This window comes from Glycine soja, chromosome 18 (genome assembly GCF_004193775.1).
Source record: "Glycine soja cultivar W05 chromosome 18, ASM419377v2, whole genome shotgun sequence".
Lineage (NCBI taxonomy): Eukaryota > Viridiplantae > Streptophyta > Magnoliopsida > Fabales > Fabaceae > Glycine > Glycine soja.
In genome coordinates, this window is record NC_041019.1 from 55,145,979 (window position 1) to 55,165,027 (window position 19,049).

At 40.9% G+C, this 19,049-nt stretch overlaps 1 protein-coding gene across 1 annotated transcript; it reads left to right on the forward strand.

The window, feature by feature from the left end:
- The first annotated feature begins 4,473 nt into the window (after window positions 1-4,473).
- Window positions 4,474-18,536, forward strand: LOC114396670 (receptor-like protein kinase FERONIA). Its single transcript, XM_028358766.1, has 2 exons — window positions 4,474-6,736; window positions 17,385-18,536. The coding sequence occupies exons 1-2, from the start codon at window positions 4,527-4,529 to the stop codon at window positions 17,857-17,859; spliced, it is 2,685 nt and encodes an 894-aa protein (XP_028214567.1). The 5' UTR covers window positions 4,474-4,526; the 3' UTR covers window positions 17,860-18,536.
- Window positions 18,537-19,049: the final 513 nt, after the last annotated feature.

Here is a 19,049-nt window from a genome sequence, read left to right on the forward strand (position 1 = left end):
TCACTTCGTGGCCGGTTTTCCTCCAGGCCCTTCAGACGCGTTTCGCTCCTTCGCAGTACGAAGACCCCACCGGCACCCTGTTTAAATTAACCCAGCACGGTACGGTGGCTGACTACCTAGCCACCTTTGAGGATCTCGCCAATCGGACAATTGGACTGCCCACCCCCTTTCTCCTCAGCTGTTTCATCTCAGGCCTAAGCCCCGATATCCGCCGTGAGGTTCAGGCTCATCAGCCTTTAACCCTCGTCCAGGCGGCCGGCTTAGCGCGCCTCCAGGAAGAGAAGCTCCTGGACGCCCGCCCTCCGCCGCGTCCTCGGTCCTCCACAATCCCACCCTCTCCCCATTTGACTCACCCCTCCCCTTCCCTGACCCAACCTCCACCCCTCAGGACCATCACCCCACCCCGTTCCCCCCTCCTTCCCTCCTCAGCTCGACCCCCACCCCCTACCGTCCGCCGTTTATCCCAGGAAGAGATAGCCTCACGCAGGGAGCGTGGGCTCTGCTTCAATTGCGATGAACGATATCATCGCGGCCACCGCTGCACCTCCCGAGCCTTCCTCCTCATCTCTGAAGAAGAGGACCCTAATTCCCCTTTTATACACCCACCCGACCCACGACCCGAAACACAAACACTAACCCCTCCTGACCCGCTTGACCCATACCCGGCCCAAATCAGCTTCAATTCATTGGCCGGGAATGTCGCACCCGAAACGCTCCGGTTCATGGGCACCGTCGACGGCCACCCCGTTGTCCTGTTGGTAGACGGCGGCAGCACGCATAACTTTATCCAACATCACCTCGTCTCTCAATTGGGCCTCGCGACTCGTAGCACGACTCCATTACGGGTCTTGGTGGGCAATGGACAGCAGCTTGAGTGCAATTCGTTATGTGAAGGCCTTCTCATCACCATTCAGGCTACTCAGTTCATGGTAGACTTACATGTTCTTCCAATCGCAGGGGCCAACATCGTTCTCGGGGTGCAGTGGTTGAAGTCCCTGGGCCCCGTGTTGACAGATTACAATTCATTATGCATGAAGTTCTTCCATGAAGGGCAATTTGTTGATCTTAAAGGAGACACAGAGATGACCCTGACCTCTTTATCTTCATCTCAGTTTCACAGACTCGTTCATCGTCAACCCAATGGTCTGTTCTTTCATGTGGCCGTCCTCCCGGACGATGCTTCTTCCGTTACCAACATACCCACTAATCCTCTCTTACAAGCTCTTCTCGATAGATTTTGCCCTCTGTTTCAACCTCCTGACCACCTTCCACCAGCCCGAGCCACCGACCACCGCATTCACCTCGTTCCCCAAGCTTCTCCGGTCAATGTGCGCCCCTATCGTTACCCTCATTTCCAGAAACAGGAAATTGAGGCTCAGGTTGAACTAATGCTTCAGAAAGGGCTTATCCAACCGAGCACAAGCCCTTTCTCCTCTCCCGTTCTGTTGGTCAGGAAGCACGATGGCTCCTGGAGATTCTGTGTGGACTACCGCGCATTGAATGCTCTGACCATTAAGGACCGTTTCCCCATTCCCACCATTGACGAGCTCCTCGATGAGCTAGGGGGTGCACGCTGTTTCTCGAAATTGGATCTTCTTCAGGGGTACCACCAGATACGCATGCACGCCGGCGACATTCCGAAAACTGCATTCCGAACTCACCACGGCCATTATGAGTTCCGGGTTATGCCATTTGGATTGTGCAATGCTCCCTCATCTTTCCAGGCCACCATGAACTCCCTGTTCCAACCATACCTTCGTCGCTTCGTTATCGTCTTCTTCGACGATATACTGATTTACAGCGCCTCCATTGAAGAACATCTCACTCACTTGGAAGCTGCCTTCCAGGTATTGCTTGACCATCAATTCGTACTTAAACTTTCTAAGTGCTTCTTTGTGCAATCCCAGGTTGAATATCTTGGTCACTTAGTTTCACACGAGGGGGTTCAACCCGTTGCTTCCAAAATTGAAGCTATTCGACAATGGCCGGTACCTCACACAATCAGAGCTGTCCGTAGCTTCCTGGGCCTTGCAGGATTCTACAGAAAATTCATTAAGGGGTACGCTTCTATCGCAGCCCCTTTGGTGCAGTTGACCACTTTGACCAAATTTCAATGGACCACTAAGGCACAGCTAGCCTTTGACCATTTGAAGAAGGCTTTATCAGAGGCACCAGTATTGGCCCTGCCGGATTTCACTTTACCGTTCACACTTGAAACGGATGCGTCGGGGGTAGGCATGGGTGCGGTATTATCTCAAAAGGGGCACCCTATTGCCTTTTTCAGTAAACCGTTTACGGCCAAGCTCCTCACCGCTTCCACTTACGTACGTGAGTTGTTTGCTATCACTACGGCGGTGAAGAGGTGGCGTCAGTATTTACTTGGGCATCGTTTCCTGATCATCACGGATCATAGGAGTCTCAAAGAATTGCTTACACAGGCCATTCAAACCCCTGAACAGCATACTTATCTCGCAAGGTTGATGGGGTACGATTACCAGATCATTTACCGTTCCGGTGTCCAAAATCGAGCTGCGGATGCCTTATCTCGACTTCCGGAAACAGCTTCTTCCTCCTTGATGACTCTTTCTGTACCTTGCCTCACTTTCATCTCCGAATTGCGGCAACAGTTAGAAGCTCATCCTGCTTATGTGGCCCACCGCAAAACCATCAGGGACTCTCCTGCAGCTCACCCTCATTTCACCATCAGTAATGATCTGGTTCTTCATAAGAAAAGGATTTGGTTACCCCGAGAATTTCAGATGATCCCCACTCTACTAACAGAGTACCATTGTACTCCGACAGGGGGCCACATGGGAATTGCTAAGACGTTGGCTCGTGTCACTGAAAATTTCTACTGGCCTGGTATTCGAGAGGATGTGATTCGCCACGTGTCTCAATGCATTCATTGTCAACAGACTAAGTATGAAACTAAGAAGAGCGCCGGATTACTTTGCCCCTTGCCGGTACCTTATCGTCCTTGGGAAGACCTTTCCTTGGACTTTATCCTTGGCCTTCCATCGTACCATGGTAACACAGTGATCTTGGTTGTGGTGGATCGCTTTTCAAAAGGGATTCATCTAGGGATGTTGCCTACGTCACACACGGCGCATACGGTGGCCACCTTATTCATGGAGATTGTCGGAAAGATACACGGTTTGCCACGCAGTTTGGTCTCTGACCGAGATCCCTTGTTCGTAAGCAAATTTTGGCAGGAATTGTTCCGGTACAGCGGCACTCAGCTTCGGATGAGCTCCGCCTATCACCCCCAGAGTGATGGGCAGACGGAGGTTATGAACAGAGTCGTGGAACAGTACCTTAGAGCTTTCGTGAACGACAAACCAAAGTCATGGGGGAAGCTTCTTTTGTGGGTGGAATGGTCCCACAATACGTCATGGAACGCGGCCACCGGAGCTACACCGTACGAGATCACTTTCGGGCGACAACCCTTCAATTTTCCCGATTACTTGACAGGATCTTCCAAATTGGATGCAGTGGAGGATATGCTCACTAATCGGGAGGAAACCTTCAAGATCATCAGGAAGAAGCTACTCAAAGCTCAAGCCACAATGAAGAAAGTTGCAGATGCTAAGCGCCGAGAAGAAGAGTATCAAGTGGGGGACTGGGTGCTCGTGAAACTCCGACCCCGCAGACAATTTTCAGCCAAGGACACAATGGATACGCGAGGGAAATTGGCAAAACGCTATTTTGGACCATTCAAGGTGATCGAACGAATCGGTCCTGTGGCATATCGCCTGCAATTGCCCGACACAGCTCGCATACACCCTGTTTTCCATTGTTCTTTGCTAAAGAGATTCCAAGGGAGTCCGGCGTCCCCGAATATTGGTGAAACAGCTCCATTACCGACTCAATTTCTTCAAAACCAACCTCTCATCTCACCTTTGGCCATATTGAGTTATCGCAAAGCATCCCCTACAGGCCCTTGGGAGGTATTGGTGCAATGGGAAGGTCTCTCTCCCGATGAGACTTCTTGGGAGGATTGGGAGAGCTTACGAAAGGAATATCACCTTGAGGGCAAGGTGATTTTGCAAGGGCCACCGGATGATAGCTCAGGGAATAACACAGCAAGTCAAGAGGAGGATTCTACAGTAGCAACAACAGGGGTAAACAAAGCAAACAATGAGGTGCAAACAGAGAGCAGAGCTAAAAGGAAGATTATGAGGCCCACGTACCTAAAAGACTTCATCTAAAATCCTGCAATCGTGTGAAGAAGGATCTGGAAACGCTGAAGGATTCGGTGCTAGGAAATTAGGGAGCAAGAATAACAAATTGTGATATCCTGAATTCACAAAAGACAAATTCCGTTAGGAGGGTATCAGTATAAATATAATGTAATAACAGCACCAGAATTATCAATGAAAAATAGCAAGTTTTCTCCCTATCTTAGTCTTTTGGAGGAGCTGGTACCCTCGAAACCAGTATTCTAAATTCTGCACTTATCACCAACTGCCCAACCTTTATAAGTATATTCATTCGTTGATCGTGTTTGAGCTCCATGTTTTTCGCTAATGTGTGCTGCTTCCATTGCATTAGCCATATCGATGGACACAAATTGCATACGAATTGCTTTAGGAACAATCCTCCTCATATTGCCGTGTCTCCCTTTCCTCTCCATAGCAGAGGTTATTTATCCTCCCCTTGAGCTCTTCAGCATCAGCTGTGGATCATCCACCAACTTCACACTCGATGGTCGGAACTGGATTGGAGACAACAACAGTAAACTCCTCTCCGAAAGCCAGGGCTCAGTTGCTGCTCCTCCAAACACACCAACAACAATACAGGGCCCTTACACTTATGCTCGTCTCTCTCACTCAAAATTCACCTACTCCTTCTCTCTCAAAGCAGGCCCAAAATTTGTTCGCCTCTTCTTCTACTCAGTTTCATACCAAAGCTTTGATCGCACCAAAGCCTGTTTCTCAGTCACAGCTGGCCCATACACCCTCCTTCGAGATTTCGATGCTTCCCTCAATGCCGCTGCTGATGACGACCCCGGCCAGCCCGACATCTTGTTCAGAGAGTATTGCATCAACCTTGAAGATGGTCACAAGCAGCTCAACATAACGTTCATTCCAAGCAAAACAGCTCAACATCCATATTCGTACGCTTTCATCAATGGAATCGAGATTGTTTCAATGCCCCCTTTTCTCTACTACACCAATCCTCACGACTACGCTCGAGTGCCGCAAATTGTTGGCACACTATCCCAATATCATATTGAAAACAGCTTAGCTCTGGAGACTATCTACCGGTTAAACGTCGCAGGAAATGACATCACCGCCTCAAGAGACACAGGTATGCTCAGAACCTGGAAAGTCGATGACAACTACCTAACTACTCAAAGTGCACCATCTGTTGATTTTGGGCGTATAACTAAGCTGAGCTTCAATATGACTCAAAACTACACGGCACCAGACGAAGTGTACCGAACCGTAAGGAACATGGGAATGGGCTCTATGAACATGAGATTCAACCTCACATGGCAGCTTCCTGTTGATTCTGGCTTCACCTACTTGCTAAGGTTACACTTTTGCCAGCTTGACCCGCAAGTTCGCCTGGCTGGTGACCTGATGTTCTTCATCTACATAGAGGATCAGTTGGTTACCAATTGGGCAGATGTTCTCTTATGGACCTATAACCAGAAGGGTGTCCCAGTGGTTAGAGACTATGTAGTTTCCATCCCGGTGAATCAGAAGAAACCAAATCTTTCACTGAAACTGCATCCTCACCCTCAAAGCAACATCAAGGACGCACAACTAAACGCCCTTGAACTCTTCAAAATTAACGAATCAACAGGTAATCTTGCCGGACCGAACCCAGACCCTCCTCAACAAACCCCCAAGGCTCCTGTTGAAAACTCAAAAAAGAAAAGCAGCTGCACCACAAGAACTCTTGCCGCCGTCGCAGGTGCAGTTTCCGGTGTCGTTTGGGTCTCCCTTGTTGTCGCTTTCTTCCTCATCAAACGCAAGAAGAACGTCGCCATTGACAAGTGTTCCAACCAAAACGACGGAAGCTCTCATGGCGATGGCTCATCATCGCTACCAACCAACCTCTGCCGCCACTTCTCAATCGAAGAAATCAGAGCCGCCACCAACAACTTCGATGAACTCTTCATCGTTGGCACGGGAGGCTTCGGCAACGTGTACAAAGGCTACATCGAGGACAGTTCAACACCCGTCGCAATCAAAAGGCTCAAACCGGGTTCTCGGCAAGGTGTGGATGAGTTCGTGACCGAGATCGAAATGCTTTCTCAACTTCGTCATCTAAATCTCGTTTCCCTCCTCGGTTACTGTTATGAGAGCAATGAGATGATACTTGTTTACGAATTCATGGATCACGGAGCTCTCCGTGACCATCTCTACGACACTGATAACCCGTCTTTGTCGTGGAAGCAAAGACTTCATATATGTATAGGTGTTGCACGAGGACTGAATTATCTACATACAGGTGTGAAGCACATGATTATTCACCGTGACGTGAAGAGCACCAATATCTTGTTGGATGCAAAATGGGCGGCCAAGGTTTCAGACTTTGGGTTATCCCGAATTGGGCCCACAGGTATTTCGATGACCCATGTGAACACTGGGGTGAAAGGTAGCATTGGATATTTAGACCCCGAGTATTACAAACGACTACGTTTGACGGAGAAGTCTGACGTGTACTCCTTTGGGGTGGTGCTCTTGGAGGTATTATCTGGGAGGCAGCCTTTGCTCCATTGGGAGGAGAAGCAACGCATGTCACTTGTTAAATGGGCGAAGCATTGCTATGAGAAGGGAACTCTGAGTAGGATTGTGGATGCAGAACTCAAGGGCCAGATAGCACCTGTGTGTTTGCGCAAATTTGGTGACGTTGCCCTAAGCTGTTTGCTTGAGGATGGGACTCAGAGGCCCTCCATGAAGGACGTTGTTGGGATGCTGGAGTTGGTTCTACAGCTTCAGGATAGTGCTGCTAATGATGGAGTCATGGAGAGTGGCAGGGATTATGAAGATAGTGAGGACGTGTTTGGCAGTAGCCATAGTAGTGTACATGTTTCAGATTATAGTAAGAGCACTGGATTGAGCACCACAAGCGAAGGAGATCGCAGCTATGGGAGCAAGGAATCTTTTGTGTTAATCTCGAATGATGTTTTCTCTGAGATTAAGGATCCAAAAGGACGATGATGTTGGAGAAGTATTCAAGTACAGCACGAGTACGTAGTGTGATTTTAGTACAAATTAAAATGATTTAATTATACTTTTTAATGAATTAAATTATTATAAGAATTAACTGATCGAAAAAAAAATGCAGCTGTTATATTATAATATTAACGCTAAGTGTACTTTTACAATTTGTCTTTTCTCCCTTCAATAAATATTATGCATGTCTATGATAAATTTGCCTACAATTTTGGTTCTGACCCAAACATTTTTCCTTCAAGACAAATGCTTTCCAGCTAGATACTTGCTCCTTAGACCAGCACTATTTTATCACTTGAGAAAAACTTCTATCTTCCAGCCAGTAGTTATTAAACTTTAAACGACCCCAATTAGAACAGTACGTCACATATAATAACTGGGCAGTGATATCATATATTAATTCCTTTGAAGAGCCCATTGCGCCAAAATATATATCCCAGGTTTTCTAAGTCTTGAAATTGCTAAGCCATCCCATCTTTGCCATGTGAATTTTCTTCTAACAAAGGAAGATTGTTGAGCGCCAAATAAAATTGTTAAACTGCCGCATTGATGTTTCTATACATATCTATTAAGGATCCTTTTAAATCCACCCAATACACATCATTCGCCACTGCCTATGCCTCTTTTTGCCATCAATTTTTCCTAGAAGCTCCTTTTATCAGCAGAATTACAAATTGCTTAACTGTTAACAACAATACATATATAAACTCTTTATTTTCCAAATTCTGGGCATTCTCCCAGGAAGCCACTTCCCTCAAAGGAAACAAAACAAGTTACACTCATGTCAACCATGGCTGGTACAAACTTCCAGCCAAAAAGCTATTCTTTTTTTTCCACATACCTTCTCATAATCTTCTACTTTTTGTTCCTTGTATTGTGATTAAATCCAACTCATTGGATGAAACAATGGATCATATTTTCTTTTCTTTGCAGATCCACTCATACACGTTATGTTGAAAGAGCTCACCTTCATTTATGCAACTTTGCACTCCCTTTGGCACCCTTTGTTGTTCTATCCATGTTTTCAATTTTTGGTTAATTTATCCATTTATTTCCTCTAACTTAGAGACCAAATTCAAACCCTTTAACTCAATATGATCTACTAAGGACCCTTTATTGGTCCCAAGATTAACATGTTACATTAATTTAATTTTTAATGTGTGAGAGCAATAAATTGACATTTCGTCCATCTCTAATTAATTATAAGATTTTTTCAACTAATATTCTTTAAGAAAAATAATTAATTTAATTAATCACATTTCAGTTATTTATATTATCATTCCAAAATTATTTTTTTTTCATCTCTCTATCTATTTAATTATTTTTTATTAATATTTGAAGAGGAAATAATTAAGGGTATATATAAAAAAATAATTAACACATCTAAAAATTCAAAAAATATTTTATAAAAAAAGACAAATAATTTTTTAAAAATAATCTTATAATTAAAAACTGAAGAAATAAATTTAAATAGCAACAAACTAACTTGGCCCAAACTGATCAAGTCCTCTTACTGGCTTAATTTTTTTTATTTCTGAACACAAAAAAAAATACTTAAATGACTTTATGAGTTCCAATAGTAATTGAAACTTCAACTTTTTGAAATAACTAAAAAAATAATAAAACAGAAAAAATACTAGATAATAAAAAAAGAAATTATAAGATGAAGTGTGAAAATCACAAACTTCTTTTGAAAATAGGCCAAAACGTGTGGAAGCTGCTGAGAAACTCGAGAAACAGGAAACTCACAAATGAAAGAAGACGGGACTGCCAAATGTCAATTATAAATGAGAAATTGGAGACGAAAAGAAGGCAGAAATTAGGAGAAATGTTTCTCAAATGTTTGAGCTTCTGCCGTTCGAAGCACACAAGTTCATCGATCAGAGACAGTATCCAACAGTAAGAGAAGAGCTGTGCCATCGATTTTCTCTCGCTGATATGAGGAAATCAACGAACAACTTTGATCAAAAGAGACTAATTGGATAGGAAGCATCTGGTAAAGTATACAAAGGTTATCTCCAACATCATGATGGTTCTGATTATACAGCCGCAGTGAAGAGATTCAATCAACTCGAATATGGAAAGAGTTCATTAATAAAATTGAATTGCTCTGCCAGCTTCATCACCCTAATTGGTGAAGTGGAGGTGGAACTTGAGCATGCTTTGCTGTTGAACTTGAGATGCAACAGGATTCCGGTCGAGGAGATTCGACAACCAATCATTGGCTCAAAAGGTCTATAAAAGGCCAAAAGTTGGCAACGTGCAGTGGTTGGCTTGTTGCGGGTGGTAACATGCTGTGACAGCTGAGATTCAAGGTAAGGAGTGCTTGGTTTTTCTCTTCTTGGGCTACATTGCTACAAACCTGCAGTGCTACTATCATGTTGTGCTGATTAGTTTCATGATCCAAGTTCATAACAATAATAACCGAAGTCTTACTAGCTGAATTCGGTTATATTGATCACACAATGTCATTTAATTGGATTAAAGACTAAACATTTAGCAATATTATTCAGTATAAGGTTTCTCTTAACAACTTCCTCAAATATCATTATTGGTCTCCCTTTCCCTTTTTCATATGGTGAGGATACTGAAGCACTATCATGGAAGAAAAGGGTAGAGATATGCATAGGAGCAGCAAGTGGACTACACTACCTTTATGTCAAAGCCAAAGCTGAACTTGAGGATAATTTTTTAAATTATTTTATGAGCTTATTGAAATAGATTTTTATCAGTTAAAATAAGCTAATACTTGCACTTATAGGTATCATGGGGTACAGCAGAGAATTTCATAGATATCATCCAAAGATGCCAGAAAACACCGGGAAGATTTACATCAATGGACCACGAGCTACCACATAAGGAAATTTGACACCACACTTTAACTCAAAACCTTAAGACTCAGATTTATGGCTCGTTCCTCACTTGTATGGTACTCAACTTTTTTAATTTTATCTGATGTAAGAATTTACCTCACACTTGTAATCCAACACAAGCAAATGTCACAAACACCAATGGTCATTATACCTTATTCTCCAAAACCATTATTGATCATTAACCAATACCTGGAACGGGGGATTGGAGCATGCTCTGTCATTTCACTAGGAAGAAGATATCACATTAGTGACTTAGAAGACATGCTTCCTTAGTTATTTGGTGAGCTCAAATCAACACAAGGGGTAACGTCTTTGTAGATCACTATCAAAGGGACACAAACAAATAATAGTAGTAAATTAGACACCACATTATATATTGCCAATTATATATTGCTCATCTTCACTCATTCTTACAAGGGTCGGAAATGACCTAGGGCTCAAAGAATTATAGAGGTACTTAGAGATTACCTTTCAATAAAATCTGACAGCAGAAATTAAGCCACATCCTTTTATGATATAAGCTTATTCCTTATCAATTGGACCAATTGGTAGAGCTGGCATCCATTGAGTAAAGGAGATATCATTTGTCAGTACACAACCACCAAGTTGGCTAGCAAACCAGATGGGAGCAACTTCTCCTGCACTATAGGAAGGAACATTTCACTAACTCCACATCTTCCCCACAACAAGGGCACACTGAATCAATCGTATGCATCGTTTTTTGCAAATTGACCCTGACAGGGACTATATTCTTGCATATCTTCCATAGAAGGTTTTGACATTTGGGTGCCACTTTAACCTTCCATACGTCCGTTCAAAGGGAAGTCGAGATTGCACTAGTTGAATATTCTGGTTCTGTCAACTTTGACATGACCAAGCGGTATCTTGTTTTGACTGAATATTCCCCATTCTCTATGTGTTGCAGAGGAGTTGATCTTGAAATATACTATTATTTGGAGAATAACAGTTCCTAGCATTGAAAAGAAGGGAAACACAAATGAAACTAAAATTTCTTTGCATCAACATAACATTCATATATCACCACCATTAGAGCAAAAATAGCCATGACGATGACAAATATAATAATTGGTACAAAATCTTTATACGCTATGCTTGGTGCGTAAGGATTTTATGACAGAATAATTATGTTCCGTATTTCATGTTTTGCTATGACATGAAGCAAAATCTTTTAAGATTGAGTTATACAGATTGATTCTCCAAATAAAACTCTTAAGATTATATCTAGACTAAAAACAAATTAATTTACATGATCACAGACAAATAATACGAAATAATATAATAATTACACATAATTTTACATAGATTCTATTATATCCTGTTATCTCATCATGATATCATTACCCCCCTCAAATTGGAGCATGTAAATTGCATATCTCCAACTTGCACGGTAGATAGTGGGACCAAGAGCCTTAGTAAAAATATCAGCTAATTGTGATAAGTAGGTGTAATATTGCCAGTGAGATACTCGTCGGGAATGAAGTGGCAATCCACTTCGATGTGCTTGGTACGCTCATGAAAAATTAGATTTTTGACAATATGAAGCACTGTTTGACTGTTACAATGAAATCGCATAGGCTGAGAATGAAAGATACCAAGACTATGGAGAAGACCTTTTAACCATTTCAATTCTCTTGTTACAACTGTCATGGATCGATACTCAGTCTTAGTAGAGGAGCGAGATATTATTTGTTGTTTCTTAGTTTTCCATGAAATTGGAGAAGATCTAAGTAGAACAAACCATCCGATAAGGGACCTACGAGTTAAAGGATATTCATCCCAATCAAAGTCACACCAACCGGATAGTTGCAGGTCACAATCTTTACATAACAAAACACCCTGTTCTAGATTCCCTTTTAGGTATCAAACAACACGGCCTCCCGATGGGTCTCGTTAAGCACAAAGAATTATTGCTTGAGCTTCTTACCTTTATATTGTTCCTCTTGATGTGTTTTTTCTGAATTCCATAACATCACAAGAACCAAAGATCCTGATATAGAGGGGAACCATACATAACAGAGCTATTGTCTTCAATTGTCTATGTCCAATCATAGAAAAATAACTGACAACTTTAAACATGAGAAAGCTTTGGGACATTATACAAATCATATTCATACTTAATGGTGCAAGTGATTGTTTAGTGGCAATAAAGTGGATGAATTGGTCATCTATTGTTGATAGAGGGATCCGATGGAACTTCAAGAGAGAAATTTTGGTGTAATTTTATTTTGTTGTCCTGCAAAGTTAGAAAATTTACAGTTCAATTAACTAGTTGGATTCAAGATGATAAGATGCCACAGTATTCCGATCAAGGAAACGGTGTTGGCAACGGAGTTAACGTGTTGTGACAGTGAGATTCAAGGTAAGGAGTGCTTGGTTTTTCTCTTCTTGGGCTACATTGCTACAAACCTGCTGTGGTATTATTGTGTTTGCTGATTAGTTTCATGAGCCGAGTTCCTAACAATATTAACAACTAGGTGAGTTTGGTTAGATATACAAGATTTCTCTTACAACTACCACCAATATTATTATTTGTCTCACTTTCCCTTTTTTATAAAACTAAAAATATCTGAAATTATATATAACTTTTTATATATTTTATTAACGTATCCGAGACGTATTATATCTTTAATTTTAAAAATTTGTCGTATCTGTATCGTATAGTATCCGTATTGTATCTCATATCTAGACTTCATAGGTGCTGAGCTATAATTGGCACGGACCACAAGCTGACAGTGTGGTCGGGGACCATGGTATGATTTCCTCGTAGCAGCCAGTCCAAAATATAAAAATTAAAACAAAAACAAGCAAGTGTAGACCTCGTCGTTCCCCACGCAGAGTTGAAGTCTCTCTCCAACTTAGATAATATACATTAAATAATTAATATTCAAAAGACTTGAAGTCTTCCGCTGCTTTGGAGAAAATACACATGAACCATGCTGCACTGTAACAGAAATCTTATCATAAGTATATTTATTGTGGTTGATGTTTCATTGTCTCTGCTTAACTACAGTGTGCTGCTTCGATTAGAGGCACAGCTTATCGATGGACCCAGCTGGGATGCAAACTTCTTTAGGAGCCATTCCCCTGCTGTTGTTGTGCCTCTCCTACCTTTCCATAGCAGTTGTTATTTATTGTCCCGTTGATCAATTGAGTATCAACTGTGGCTCATCCATCAACTTGTCCATGGACGATGGTCGGGATTGGATTGCAGACGGCATTCAATTCCTCTCAGAAAGATAACACTCATTTGCTGCTCCAGCTCTCAAAATATCAACATCACAGGCTCCTTACAACTATGCTCGTCTCTCTCAGTCCCAATTCACTTACTCATTTCCTTGTCACTGCAGGCCCAAAGTTCCTTCGGCTATTCTTCTACTCAACTTCATGCAAGAACTTTGATTGCCACAAAGCCTATTTCTCAATCAAAGCAGGCTCATACACCCTTCTTGGAGACTTCAATGCTTCCCTCAACGGCTGATGCTAATGATAACACCAATGGCATCATGATCAGAGTGTTGAGTTATAAGTGTGAGGTGAAGTCCTATATCAGATAAAAGTGGAAAGTTGAACACCATATAAGTGAGAAGAAAGTGTGGTGTTTACTTCCCCTAAGTCTCAATTAACTAATTACAAAATATACTTAACAAATAGATAAATTGTATTATAATAATAAAATATATCTAACTTCAAAGCTTTTAAATATATTTACATGTAGCAAATATATATGACACACCATTATACAAATACACGTGATATTTTATATATATATATATATATAATATTATACATAGATAGCAATCAGAAATTTATATAAATATATTTGTTTATATGAAAAACATATACATGCATATCCTAGCATTCCAACAAAATCAAGAAAATCCAGCAATGAGAAACAACAACTTGATTCTATGCACTGTACCATCATCATGGAAATTATTTACATTTTTTCAAAATTATTCCAATCGTAAAATACAATTGCCAGAAATTATTATTGGCAAAGAGGAAAAAATGTTACAAGCATGAAAAAAATTATACAATAGAGGAGAAGAGAATTGAATTAGAAAAAGACTCAATTTCTAGGGTTTACATTCAATACAAAAACATATCAATTTCACAATAATTTATTATCTGGACATCAATTTGTTCATCAAACAAAATTAATTTGGATTAAAAACATAAGAATAGAATTAAATTTCATAAAAATAACTCAAAATAACCCAAAAATTGATCCTCTAGGAATCCTATACATGTTCATTCTAATTCTTAAACGTGAGTAATTCATCCCATACCTTGACGTAGTCGCTCAAACATTCTCCGTTGGTAATGGTTGTATTTCTAGTGAGAAAAAAGAACAAAAAATATAAAAAAATATTTTGTAAAACTGCTCCAGGAGTTAAAAGTTCTTTTATACAATGAGAAATTTGATGGCCTAATTCTCATTCCTATTTTTTCTAGTTTATTTTATTAAATATAAAAACACTCTTCTAATTAATTAATTAATTATTTTATTTTATTTTTACCAATGAAAACAGGGTGATATACCGCAGATGGTGATGGAGGCGATTGGCCCGCTCTGACGGGTGGTGAAGGCAATGAAGGAGTTTGAAAGAGACAAAATTAGAGAAAATAAACATAATCCAGTGTATGACATGTATGGTATTATTGTTTATATCAGATAAATTATTGTTTTATTTTTAAATAATGCAACATAAACAAAAGTCACAACAATTTTTTTTTCTAACAACAAAAGCTTAGACTACATATTAAAGAAACGAGGAAAACTAAAATCTATACGAAGTCTTCCCACAAAAGACCCATGGCTGAGGCAAAAATCACACAAATGATATACGGACACTCTAATATATAAATATATAGGTTTTTCCTATTTGACATTTTTAAAATCTATTTATTTTTTTTCTATCTCTTTCTTTTTCTTAATTAACGTCTATTAACATTGTTGTCCACAAATCATTATTAATTTTGCCGTGGCTGAAATTTTCACGCATAGTCCATCAAACAAACAAAAATCAAAGGCAAGCGTAGACTTGAAATCTCCTGCTTTCTTAGAAAAAAATAGAAAAAAACACGAATCATCCTGCAATATTAGTAAAGGAAATCTTGATAATTCATACTTCATATTCCATCGTTTGAGCTCGCTGTTTTGCAACTGTGTGCTGCTTTGCTTACAGCTTATATCCATGGACACAACTGGCACCCATATTGCTTCAGGGGCCATCTTCTTCCTTCTTTTGCTGTGCCTCTCTAGTCTTTCCATAGCAGATGTTATTTATAGTCCCGTTGAACTCTTCAGCATCAACTGTGGCTCTAACAGTAGCTTGTCCACGCGCGATGGTCGCAATTGGACTGCAGACATCAAATTCCTCTCAGAAAACAAGGACTCGGTTGCTGCTCCTGCACTCACACCATCTACCCTGGAAGGTCCTTACACCGATGCTCGTTTCTCTCACTCCCAATTCACTTACTCTTTCTCTGTCTCCACAGGCCCAAAGTTTCTTCGCCTCTTCTTCTACTCAACTTCCTACCAAAACTTCCATCGCTCCAAAGCCTATTTCTCAGTCAAAGCAGGCCCATACACCCTCCTTCAATACTTCAATGCTTCCCTCAATGCTGATGCTGATGATGACCCGGACAACTTCTTATTCAGAGAGTATTGCATCAACCTCCGAGATGGTGAGAGGCTCAACATAAGCTTCATTCCAAGCACCGAAGATTCGTACGCTTTCATCAATGGAATAGAGATTGTTTCAATGCCCCCTTTTCTCTACTACACCAATCCTGACGATGACATCACTGGATGGCCTCAACCAGTTGGCCTCAATACGAACCCGTTCCCCATTGAAAACAACTATGCTATGGAGACAAAGTATCGGTTAAGAGTTGGAGACCAACAAATCCCTGCCTCACAGGACACGGGTATGCTCAGGAGCTGGGATGTGGATAACAAATATGTAACGACTCAAAGTGTACTATCTCTAGATATTGACTCTGGAATTAAGCTGAGATTCACAAAGACTCCTAACTACACGGCACCAGACACAGTGTACCGATCCCTAAGGAATATGGGAAGTAATGGCACCGTCAACATGGGGTTCAACCTCACATGGCAACTTCCCGTTGATTCAGGCTTCACCTACTTGCTAAGATTACACTTTTGCCAGCTTGACCCGAGAATTGAAAATCCTGGTGACCTGAGCTTCTTCATATTCGTTCAGGATCAGTTGGTTGAAGACTGGGCAGACGTTCTCGGTTGGAGCGATAAACAGAAGGGTGTCCCAGTGGTTAGGCAGTATGCAGTTGTCATCCCAGGGAATCAGCAGGAAAGGCTTAATCTTTCACTGAAAATGCATCCTAACCCTCAAAGCTTGGCCAAGGATGCTCAAATAAATGCAATTGAACTCTTCAAGATCAACGACCCAACAGGTAATCTCGCTGGACCTAATCCAGACCCTCCTCTTCCACAATCTCCAAAGCGGGTTCCACTTGAAAGCTCAAATAAGAAAAGCCACGGCACCACCATGAGAACTCTTGCTGCCATTGCAGGTTCAGTTTCCGGTGTCCTTTTGCTCTCCTTTATTGCCATCCTCATCAAACGCAGGAAGAATGTCACCGTCAATGAAAGTTCAAATTAAAAAGAGGGAACTTCTCGGGACAATGGCTCACTATCTGTACCAACGGGCCTCTGCCACCACTTCTCAATCAAAGAAATGAGAACTGCCACCAACAACTTTGATGAAGTCTTCGTGGTTGGCGTGGGAGGCTTTGGCAATGTGTACAAAGGCCACATCGACAATGGTTCAACTACAGTCGCAATCAAAAGGCTCAAACAGGGTTCTTGGCAAGGTATTCGCGAGTTCAAGAATGAGATCGAAATGTTGTCTCAACTTCGTCATCCCAATATTGTTTCCCTCATCGGTTACTGTTACGAGAGCAATGAGATGATCCTGGTTTACGAATTCATGGATTGTGGAAACCTCCGTGATCATCTCTACAACACTGATAACCCATCTCTGTCGTGGAAGCATAGGCTGCAGACATGCATAGGTGTTGCGCGAGGATTGGATTATCTGCATACAGGTGTGAAGCAGGTGATAATTCACCGTGACGTCAAGAGTGCCAATATCTTATTGGATGAGAAATGGGAGGCCAAGGTTTCAGATTTCGGGTTAGCCAGAATTGGGGGGCCGATGGGTATTTCGATGATGACCACCAGCGTGAACACTGAGGTGAAAGGTAGCATTGGATATTTGGATCCAGAGTATTACAAGCGAAACATTTTGACGGAGAAATCTGAGGTGTACTCATTTGGGGTGATGCTGTTGGAGGTGTTATCTGGGAGGCACCCTTTGCTCCATTGGGAGGAGAAACAACGAATGTCACTTGCTAATTGGGCAAAACATTGCTATGAGAAGGGAACTCTGAGTGAGATTGTGGATTCAGAACTCAAGGGCCAGATAAAACCTCAATGTTTGAACAAATTTAGTGAGGTGGCACTGAGCTGTTTGCTTGAGGATGGGACTCAACGACCTTCCATGAAAGACATTGTTGGGGTGTTGGAGTTTGTTCTTCAGTTTCAGGATAGTGCTGTTAATTATGAAGATAGCAGTAGCCATAGTACTGTACCTCTTTCAGATTGTAGTGAGAACACTGGATCAAGCACGACAAGTGATGGAGATCGTAGCAATGGCAGGATGGAATCTTTTGTGTTGATCCCGGATGATGTTTTCTCTGAGACTAAGAATCCAAAGGGACGATGAGGTTGAAGCAGTAGTATTCAAGTTAGCATGAGTATCAATCGTGTGACCAAGAGAGAATTTTGTATATATAATAGTGTTGGTGCGATACATTTTTGCAAAAAAAAAAAAAGCAGTGCTGATAGCAATAAACGAGGGTTGTTACTCCAACTAAAAATTGAGATATTTTTCTTATGATTCCTTTGATACTCTCATCACCTATTGTTATACAACTGATAACTTGATATACTTATCCTGCTACCGAGGCAATCGAATTTAATCGAATCTGACACAGGCTTATCCAAATGGGCTGGGTCCCATTTTGGAAGAATGGTCTATGAGGTGAGTCAGTTTGGGAGCAGCTAGCAACTGAGATAAACCAACAGTTCCCTGTTCACAACTTCAAAGTTATCGAAGCTGCTTTCCCAATCCAAGCAGAGGTGACCCTATACAACGCTGTGCTCATACTGAAGAAAACTGAGACCATTGCGCATGGTTTGAAGATGTTTATACATGTTTTAGTGCTTTTCGTTCATACTTGTGTTGTTGTCTTCGTCTCATCCCGTGCGTTTATTGCTGCTGTGTGTGTCAATTTAATAATTGTGAGAATAATTCCCTAGATACGAAATGCAATGCTTCTTACTTTGAGCACTTGATGTCTTTAATCCCTCTCTGTATGTATACAACTGAATGAATGAGTGCTTTTAGTTGCCATTCTTTTAAAAAGAACGTTTTAATTATTTTAATTTTCTTCAATCGGAGCATTTTCTCTTTAAAAGAAGAGTTTTCACTAGATGATCCTATTCCTTAAGAAATATTTAAAACGCAGTAAAAAAAAATATTTTAATTGGACTTTCATCTATTCGGGCACGGATTTACTTTAGGCATTGGGGGAACTTGCTCCCTAACTATTTTGTAGTTTAATTTTTTTAATGAGTATTATATTTTAATATTAAAATAATCAGAATGATTAATTTTTTATAAGAGTTTAACCGTATAGATAATGAGATTTAAGTTTTATCTATCTTTATTTTTTTTATAAAGTATTTTTCTTTTTTTAATATTTATTTCTAAGATAATTATATTTTTAAACAAATATCTTATTTTCTTTTTTATAGTCTTATAGAGATAATTGTACTTTCCCCTTTTGTTTAGACAAAATGTTTAAAATTTTAATTAATTCGAAATTTATCTGGAAAATAAGTAAGCTTGAC

What these genes read in the sequence shown, in the direction of transcription:
- LOC114396670 (XM_028358766.1), top strand. Translation starts at nt 4,527, where the DNA reads ATGTGTGCTGCTTCCATTGCATTAGCCATATCGATGGACACAAATTGC. An exon ending in CAGCCTTTGCTCCATTGGGA is followed by an intron (nt 6,737 to 17,384) that starts GGAGAAGCAACG and finishes AAACATTTTGAC; the next exon opens with GGAGAAATCTGAGGTGTACT.